Below are 10,082 nucleotides of genomic sequence, written 5' to 3'. Positions count from 1 at the left end.
AAATGGATGTGTGGATAGTCTTAAGAGACTACTAAGACTATAGCAATAGATATTTAAATAGTGAGGTCACCAGGCTGACTCAGAGAAGTCCCCCAGGTGTGGACTTCTTCAGTGATTTAGGGAAACAGGCACCATAAGCTAGGAGGTGGCTCCACCAGCTGGTGCCCTGGTGCCCCAGTAAAGACCAGGCCAGGGGCGTCACCAGCCAACCCCTGGGAAGCTGCCAAGTCCGCGATCCCTTGCTGTGCTCTGGGACCCAGTATGCTAGCGGCTGAACTGCAGGGCCTGCAACCTCGGTAGCCTGCCTCTGGATTACAAACTGAGGTACACTCTAGAAGCGCTGGAGGAGGAACTAAGGTGGAAAGGAGCTCGGTCGTCACTATTCAAGGCACACAGAATGCGCACGGGTGAGGAGCTCTCAAGTTTGAATTCTGCTTTGCAAACCTGCCTAGGGGCGCTCCACGCACCCAGGGTGCTGGAGGACTGGAAGGTTGGAAGGGACCGCCCACGCTGGAGCATTGCTTTAGCAGACTCTGGGCAATGTAGACCCCTAGAACTTGGTGTGAGTTGTCTAGAGCGGGAGAGTGCAAGAGTCACTGGTAGGAGCCGTTTATCGGACACGGAGCAGGGGCATCGAGTCCGGGGACCCGCTGGTGGTGACGCGCCGCAGAGACCCACCTGCGCGGGGCCCGAGGGTCCTGGACCTCTGAATAGCAGGGTGACGCTGGCTGGAGGCTTGCGGCTAGGGGAAGGGGAGGCGACGGCCGGCGGGCTGCGCGGCTCGCGGCTGGGGGCGGGGCGGGAGGGCCCGGGAGGCGAAGGGGAGGGGATGGGGGGCGGACCGGGTGCTGCAGGCTCTGCCGGACCTCAGGCTCGCACTCGGCCACTCTGCGGAGCAGGCATGGGAGCCGCGCGCGTCCTCCGGGCGCCCACACCTGTCTGAGCGGCGCACGGCCGCGGCCCCGACGGGCTGCTCCACGCGGGTGAGTGCGGGGCGGGGACCCGGCGTCTCCCGCGGGGTCCGAAGGACCAGGCGTGTGCGGGAGCCGGACAAAGAGTCGGGTGCGCGCGGGGTGGGGTGGCTGCGGGCTGCGGGGAACACCGGAGAGTTTGCCGTGGCTTCCGCACAGACTCTGGGCTTAGGACAAGAGCCTGAAAGAGCCTCCTTTCCGGGACACCGGCTCTGTAGGGCATTTGGATTCACTCAGTGTCTCTCCTAAAGTGGATGGGGAAAGAAGGTTTTGAAAGCGCTGTCTTGGATGCAAGGTGCTGTCTAGGGGTCAAGTGGAGCTGTGTATGGCAAGGTGTCCCTGGAGAGGTCAAGGTAGGCTCTTCCCCACGAACACACAGCGTAACCTCTACCATTTTCTTTCTTTGAGTTTTGCGCCTACTGTATCTGACTTCATTGTGCTCTGAGCATTAATTTTTAACCTGGCACGTGATTATGAACACACCTTAACAAGCAAGAAAAAGTCAGCAAACACAAGTTGGGAACAGGCTCTGTGCTGGGTGCCGACTTTGCTCTGCGTGCTAAATCTAGAAAATGCTGCCTGGGCTATCACCAGTTGTTGGAAGCAAATATTTCTTCATCATGTAGCCATTTATCACAAATTGCTAACTGAAAGAAAAGATTTGTCCTCCCCTAGAACTTTTAAGAGAGGAAGACGTGTTTAGATGGAGCAATACCACCCCCTCCTGAAATGGAGCTGGCTCTCCCTCCCACCTTCCTCAGAGCATCCCTTGAGAAAAGCCTCTGATTAAAATCCTGTTTGTTTTTATTGTCCATTGGGTGACATCCATGAGAATTTAGAAACAGCCCGTAGCATGTGGAAAGTTCCAGATGATTCAGGATCTCGGTTAGTATAGAAATTGCTGCTCCCAAGTCTTGTAAGTGAACTTGAGAGGTCCTAGCGAAGCTGGGTGTGGTGGCGCACGCCTTTAATCCCAGCACTCGGGAAGCAGAGGCAGGCGGATTTCTGAGTTCGAGGCCAGCCTGGTCTAGAAAGTGAGCTCCAGGACAGCCAGGGTTATACAGAGAAACCCTGTCTCGAAAAACCAAAAAAAAAAAAAAAAAAAAGAGAGAGAGAGGTCCTAGCGAATGCCTTAGCGACAGATAGGCCAATACTACTGATAGCCTTATCAGGCTCTGTGGGAAGAGTTTGATTTATAGTTGAAGTTAGGTTTTTCCAAAATCCCTATTGCAAATTAGTATCAGGATACTGTTAGACATTGTTCCGGGGGGCGGGGGGCGGGTAGTGTTTAAAAGAAGATCTGTCTTTCTAGGAGTCTCCTAGGAGTGAGGTACAGTAGTGCATGCCTGTGAATCCCAACACTTCGAAGGCTGGGGAAGGCCAGTGAACTTGAGGCTAGCCTGTGTTATTCAGTGAACATTTTTACAGAGTCTCTTAGAACTGGATTGGGGATGGGATAAAGAGACCGAGGATTCTGTTGAAGGCACTACATTCATTTTTTCTTTCTGAGTGTGCCATAAACATATGAATAAATCTTCACTTGTATTTTCCATTGTTATAAACAGGCAATAGTCAGCTTGTCATGCTTTTTCTGACCTTGGAAGGAAGCAGTCTTCCAAGGTAATTAATATGGATTTCATTTCTGTCTCACTGATGACTATTCAGGTAGACAGTGGATGTAGGTGTATTTTTCTGCCTGTGGCCTAAGTGCCAAAGTGCCCATTAGTGTGTCTGAGAACATTGTTGGCCTAGGTCTGCTGTGTTAATCGTCTCAGGTTCTCCTGAGCATCCCTCCCATGGATGTTTTAGGAGTAAATGCACCGGGCATTATTCATGCATAATTCCAAATAACTCCAGGGATTTCGTTTCTCATGGTGTCACCATTGACAGCACTCTGTAATTGCCCTGCTGCTAGGTTGTCTTGGGATTACTAGGATGGCTCATTTTGCCTAAAACCTGATAGTGAAGTTAAGCTCTGTGTGACCATGAGATTGTACTTGATTTGCTGGGCTTCTTACGTCCCCTCCCGTTTCCTTACAAGACCATCATTCTTAAGCTATACTGTGACTGGGTCTGTCTTGCTTTAAGGGGTTATGTGATTCTGGAAAATGAGAGCAAGCTTGGCTTCAGTGTATTCACCGAGCTTTGTTCATTCGTAGGCATTTGCTTGGGGAATTAGCAAAGCCTCATTGTTCAGTGTCCCTGGCTACAGATTTCATGGAGGACCCTTTGTCTCTCTTCCAACTGGTGTCTAGCACGAGCACCACCTTCATGCACTTTCTTACATTTTATTGTGGTCACAGGAAACTGTACTTTGTAGAATAGATAATAGATGTCTGAAAAACTAGATGTTCTCTTGTAGCATTTGCTGGCTTCTAGGAGTTAAGTCATTCCTTCAAACATTGTCCCCCATAAGGAGAACTGAGTTGTTAGCAGTTTTGAAGACTGTCCTATAGAGAATCACAAAAGTTAATCTCAGTCTCCAGTCCCTAGTCCCTAGTCCTCAGTCCCTAGGAAGGTTATTGTCATTGGCACATCTGATAATGTGCAAATTCCCTCTACCATAAAACTATTATTGGGCTTATGAAATATGTTTGTAAAGTGTAAATATTTTGATGCACTAGATAGCTAGACAGTGGCTAATATTTGCAACCTGGGCAGGGAGTGTGTAGTCTTCTTGTGAGTCAGATAGTCAAAGCTGGAAAAGAAATGCAGTTTCTCTATTACTAAGTATAATGAGAAAAATCACTGTTCACCTTGCTTCTCCATTTTGCTTTGCCATTGGGTGAAGTAATTCATAAGAAACCATTTAGTTGGAAAGCTCAGAAGATAGTTTATGTGAATGAGGAGCCTGTATCCTGCAAAGGTTTGTTCCTAGAAATGGAATGTGACGGAAGTAACATTTTTTTCATCCAGATTTAGCTATAAGAAAGATAAGGTTTGGCAATCTTCATTCCTTTCAAAAGATGTTGGCTTTCCAAACAGCTCTACAAGAACAAGATGATCCACTTTTAAATATTACAGGATTTAAAGTTAAGTAGCTCATGCATCATGTTTCTAGCTGAGAGATTAAAATTATGTATGTTACATCCCTGAATGTCTATGTATAAATCACTTTAAATAGGATGACAGAGCAAATTACTTTGGATGCTTATAACTTTAATAGCCAAATGCCAGTTTAAGTCCACATGAGGACTTCACATTTAGTTTTATGTCTCAATTGCTCAGCCGATATTCCCAATCCATTTGGAAAAATGTTCTGCACTAATTTCTCGAAGTCTATATCCCTTTCTATGTTTGGATTAAAGTTTTAACTTTCAGAGGCTCATAGAAACCTTAAGGAAAATGAAGAATGAAGATAGTCTTATCACATCAATGAATGCAGTTCAACACCACTGGGAACTTCTAAGCCTTGTTTCTAGCTAAGAGAAAATAGTGCTTCCAAAGTACCCCCAAATTTGATCTTACACAAAGAAAGCTGTGTTTTTCCTTAAGTGGATAACAGTCTTTGCCATAGATGGCCAACTTCTCCCTGACTCTTGGCTACGTGATCAGAACTTAAGTTGTTAGCAATCTGAATTGGTAATAGCCTATCATTTAGTAGACCCTTTAAGCGTTCTTTCATTTGTAAGTGATCTCTGAAGTTCTTGGCATGTAGTCATCTACCATGTTGCCAAGGAGTAAATTTGACCATCTATACTGAGAGGCTATCAGGACAAGAGCCAAGCTGACTGACTACCCAGTACCCACAATCCAAGGAAAGCTGGGTACCCATCCATGCAGTACCGCTCACTGGACTGGTTTCTAAAGACGTTACTTCTTTTTTAAACACAGACTAGGGGGGGGGGATGGCATGTTGGCACTTGTGAAATGGGGTGTACTTTGGAACCTTAGAAAGTATTCTTTAAATAAATAGGGATTTGCTGTATAGGCAAAGCATTTGGAAAAAGGGTTTAATTTTGCCTGAGAAGAGGGTTGGTTCATTAAAGCGAAGTTCCTAGTTGGATTTTTAAAAATGTGTGTGCAGTGGTTTCAGAGTTTTCCTGACATTCGCTTTCCTGACACCCTTGTCAACAAACTGTTTCATTTTTAAATAGATGGATAAAGCTATAGATAGCAGGACAAGTTTGGTACAGTTGATAACTCAGACTCTATCCAGTTATGAACTTGTTTCAGATTTGGAATTCATAGTTTCATGTTCTGATATTAGTATATCTTAGCACTCCAGTTTTTCCTTGTCTACTAAAAGTATTATATGTGTCTTACGATAAGTGTAGCATGGTCCTCTCTTAGATCCTATGCTCACCCACACAAATTTTAAAAACAGGAACACTTGACAGCTTAGGCCTCTGGATTCTGTGTCTCCTTAAGATGAAATAAAACTTGATGCATTGTGCATAACAGAATTAACGTTTTCCACATTAGTCAAGCAAAGAGAGGATGGTTATGTTGCAGTCTTCAAGGGAGACATCTGATTTCTTTAATAGATCCCATTTGACAGGGATTCTGGTGTGAGTGGAGTGGCTAGTCAAAGTGGGAATTATTATAGAGCAAAGGCTGTTCACACCAAAGATGAGCTCAAGAGCTGGGTCCTCAGTATAGCTGGGTCCTGGTATAGTCTGAGACCATGCTCTACACATCTCCCAAAGTGTTATCATCACTACCTGTCTTAACTCTCCATTGTAAGGTGGACTCTTTTAGCATCACCACACCCTCCCTGGTCACTTTGAAGCATTAGTCCTGACATTATTGTACCCAACAAGCACATACAAATACGCATGTGCACACACAAATACGCATGTGCACACATCCATTTACTCCATGATTTCACAGATGTAAGGAAACAACATAATGTTTTTCCACTCCCAAGTACCCAAGTACTCCCCAAATACCCAAGATCTTTTCTATTTAGAAAGATGGAGAGAAGTAGAATTTTGAGGACTTGGGAAATACTGAGGAGATGACTTTTTTAAGGATCTCATTCCTTCATTTCTCCATTTTTATTATCCTTAGCAGAAGTAGAGTTCAAGGCAATGGGGCAAAAGAGATAGCAGAGGGGACAGAACACACATTTGAGTGTGTGGATATTAGGGATGTGGCTCGGCTTGCTCAGGTAAGTTAGGTAAGATCATTAGAGTTTTCGACCTTATATAAAGCAAGCACAAGGCACTCAGAAGTTGCCAGTATATCTGCACCTTACAAGAGAAAGGGAGTAAAAAGAGAAAGAAATCACTGTTTCCTCTTGTGGAGGCTTTGTTCCCTTAGCTGGACTCTTGAGAAATACCCCTCCCATTCCTCTCTGGGATGCCTGATTGTGAATGAATTACCCTACCCACTGAGTCAGCTGAACCAGAAGATTTGGAGCCAGCCGGAGCCCACTGATGCTTAAGCAATGATGAAAGCACTTCCAACCCTCTTTGTAATTGCTTTTCTCCAGAGATGACTGATCAGGGCTTTCAATACATCTTTCAGGATACAGTTTGCATTTAGTACACACAGTGCTCTACAACGGGCTCGTTACCTGCTGCCTCTACCATCTCTGTCCACCCCTGCTGAGCGGAATGTAATTCCTGAGCTGACTCACACTCATGCCCACCCCCATGCTCTTTCATGCTGTTCCTTCTGAGTGTCTCCTTCTCTATCTCCTAATGTATCTAATGCTTTTTCAACTTCACACCTCCCCTCAGTGGAACACCTCTCCTGCCCCTCTTACTTTCTGCATCTAACTTTATACCCTTTGTCTGAGCCACCTCACCATCTATGCATATCTGTCCCTGGAAATCACCATGCAGCATCAAGAACTCTGTTTCCTGAATTGCAATATTAATTTATTCTTTCAGCAACGTGAGCATCCATCCCATGACTCTTTCACATGTTAGCATAGGTCCAAGGTAAAGGTATTAGACAAGCTGAAAACACAGATACAGACATCTGAATAACTAACAGCAATAATCATAAAGTTATTAGATACAGTGTTTAAAGCTTTATATCTTGAACAATGACCCTTCATTTTGCAGCATAATTCAAATATCTACAATTATTTACTTATATGGAAGTGTGAAGATGGTTATTCCGGATCCACCAGCTGTCTCAGCCACGCCCTAAAATATAAAATTTCAATGTATTTGGGGTGAAATGCACCCAGATTGCTGAAGGTTGGATCAAAGGCAATGCCTAATTTATTTTTTTCCAAATTCAAAGCAAAAATCTGCAAAATTCTCACGTCATCTTCCAAGTGCATGCATGCATCATGTAGGAATGATAAGATTTCTAGTATGACTCCACCCCTCCCAGATGCCTTTGCGACCAGTAAAGTGTCTGCTTTAGATTTATTATCTAAGTGAGCATGTTGCCCAGAATATTATGTAAGAACTTACTGTAATAGAATAAGATAACAAGGAAGGAAAGGGGCCAAGGGTGGGTGGGTAGCTAGACAGGAGAGGCCAAGGTATATAGAATCAAGTTAAAAGAACATTCAAAAATCTCATAAAAAATGAGAGCTGACCATATGTTCACAGAATAGTGGTAAATTTTCTAGATGTGGCCCTGTAATGTCCCATGGTCTTTACTTCTTCATCATGAAGGGGGGCGGGGGGAGCAGCTTCATTTGGATTTGAGGTGTGGAAATGATTCTAAGGTCAAGCAAGTCCTTGCATGTAAGTGAGACCATTACCTGAGGGAGTCTCTCGCTGGGAACCTGAGGAATGTTCCCAGTCTTAGAAACACGACCAGCGAGCGGCTGTGCCCTGCCAGGCTGCAGTAAATGAACTGTATAGCTTTCGTCCTCCTGACTTCTTGTCTTTGTTTCTACAGTAGCACTCAGCATGGCTGGAATCCCAGGGCTCTTCACCCTTCTTGTCCTGCTCTGTGTGTTCATGCAGGTGAGTCCTTACACCGTTCCATGGAAACCCACATGGCCAGCTTACCGCCTCCCTGTAGTCTTGCCTCAGTCTACCCTCAACTTAGCTAAGGCAGACTTCGACGCCAAAGCGAAATTGGAGGTGTCTTCCTCATGTGGACCTCAGTGTCACAAGGGAACACCACTGCCCACCTACGAAGAGGCCAAGCAATACCTTTCCTATGAAACCCTTTACGCCAATGGCAGCCGCACAGAGACTCGGGTGGGCATCTACATCCTCAGCAATGGTGAAGGCAGGGCACGAGGCAGAGACTCGGAGGCCACAGGGAGATCTCGCAGGAAGAGGCAGATTTATGGCTACGATGGCAGGTTTAGCATTTTTGGGAAGGACTTCCTGCTTAACTATCCTTTCTCAACATCGGTGAAGTTGTCTACTGGCTGCACTGGCACCCTGGTGGCAGAGAAGCACGTCCTCACTGCTGCCCACTGCATACACGATGGGAAAACCTATGTGAAAGGGACACAGAAACTCCGAGTGGGCTTCCTGAAGCCCAAGTATAAAGATGGTGCCGGAGGGGACAACAGCTCGAGCTCAGCCATGCCAGACAAGATGAAGTTTCAGTGGATCCGTGTGAAACGCACCCATGTGCCCAAGGGGTGGATCAAGGGCAATGCCAATGACATCGGCATGGATTATGACTATGCCCTGCTGGAACTCAAGAAACCCCACAAAAGACAGTTCATGAAGATTGGTGTGAGTCCTCCAGCGAAGCAGCTCCCAGGGGGCAGGATCCACTTCTCTGGTTATGACAATGACCGGCCCGGCAATTTGGTGTACCGCTTCTGTGATGTCAAAGATGAGACCTACGACCTTCTCTATCAGCAGTGTGACGCCCAGCCCGGGGCCAGTGGTTCAGGGGTCTATGTGAGGATGTGGAAGAGACCACAGCAGAAATGGGAAAGAAAAATTATTGGCATCTTTTCAGGGCACCAGTGGGTGGACATGAATGGGTCTCCACAGGATTTCAATGTGGCAGTTAGAATCACGCCTCTTAAATATGCCCAGATTTGCTATTGGATTAAAGGAAACTACCTAGATTGCAGGGAGGGGTGACATGCATCTTCTTGCCAGCACCGATGGTCTTTTTGCACTCATTGTAGGAGAAGCTAGCTTTTTATCATTGACTCTTGTGGTGTGTGTCACATAGTATCTTTTACCTAGTATTCTTCAAATGGCAAAATTATTGGCTATATTATTTTAAAACTGTTGTGTGCGTTATAGCATTTAAGCAGTCTGAAAGCATACTTTTGCATAGAGACTTTAAAATATTGATGTTTGGGGTAAAAGGGCCTATTTGGCAAGTAAGTTAAACTTTCAGTTTTTGGAGAATTCTAATTTTTGTCTGATCCAAACTTGCTTCAGAGATTTATATCAAATACGTGACACACAGGGAATATGAATTCTTATGTTTGTATATGTATATGTTTTCTTCTGAGAGTCATATATTGATATTTTTGTAATGTATGGTTATTATGCTTCCAGATGATGATAGCAAAGCCTTCAATGGGCAATTTATGTTTTGGATTCAAACATTTACGTAGTAGTCCTTGAAGAGAAACAATAATTTATTGGCTATATTGATACCCACATAAAACTGTATCTTACAGTGCACAGAATTCCCACGCTGCTTTTAGTTTTGAAAATAAAACTTTCCCTTGTAAAAACTGCTGTTCTGCTTTTGTGGGACGTCTGTATACAGTTCTGCAAAGCTTGCTATCACACCAGAGTGGGCAAGACCATTAATCCCAATCCTCCTCTTGGCAAGGTTTTATTCGCATGTCTGAAGCTAACAGTTTCTCGAAAGACAGTAAGTGGAGCCTAATTAGAACAGGCTGAAAAGCTTCCCAGCTAGCACTTGTGGCTACAATAAAAACAATTCTTGGATTTTCTCCCCACAGTGAGGCACATCTCACTGTTTATCATTTGGATGAGTAATTTAAAATGAATTAAATTCCAGAGAACAATGGATGCACTGCTCCATAGATGTCACAGCAGAGTAACCACTTGTTTGAAGCCTAGCATAATCGCACAGCCTAATCCAGATTTATTCTGCTTAGTTTTTCAACGTTTCCAGAGAGCTTTACATTTGTTTAGTTGGTAAACTTTTCTCTCTCATTGCACTTATTTTATAGTTAAAAAAAAATGTTTGAAAGTAGCTTTAGGAAAACCAGTATAGCTTTATTTTCCTGGC

At 44.7% G+C, this 10,082-nt stretch overlaps 1 protein-coding gene across 4 annotated transcripts; it reads left to right on the top strand.

Annotated features, from left to right (window-relative positions):
* Positions 1 to 265: 265 nt before the first annotated feature.
* Prss23 (serine protease 23) lies at positions 266 to 9,555 on the top strand. Of its 4 annotated transcripts, none has more exons than XM_029479083.1 (2): positions 266 to 407; positions 7,788 to 9,555. In XM_029479083.1, the coding sequence occupies exons 1-2, from the start codon at positions 398 to 400 to the stop codon at positions 8,942 to 8,944; spliced, it is 1,167 nt and encodes a 388-aa protein (XP_029334943.1). In that variant the 5' UTR covers positions 266 to 397; the 3' UTR covers positions 8,945 to 9,555. The 4 variants fall into 4 exon arrangements, with proteins under 4 accessions (XP_029334943.1, XP_029334942.1, XP_021023692.1 ...); XM_029479082.1 differs by having other exon boundaries at positions 7,785 to 9,555; XM_021168033.2 differs by lacking the exon at positions 266 to 407 and adding an exon at positions 870 to 983 and having other exon boundaries at positions 7,785 to 9,555.
* Positions 9,556 to 10,082: the final 527 nt, after the last annotated feature.

Source organism: Mus caroli, chromosome 7, assembly GCF_900094665.2.
Source record: "Mus caroli chromosome 7, CAROLI_EIJ_v1.1, whole genome shotgun sequence".
In the NCBI taxonomy this organism is placed as follows: Eukaryota; Metazoa; Chordata; class Mammalia; order Rodentia; family Muridae; genus Mus; species Mus caroli.
The sequence above is the reverse complement of the archived record's forward strand: the minus strand, read 5'-3'. Positions and strand labels throughout refer to the sequence as shown.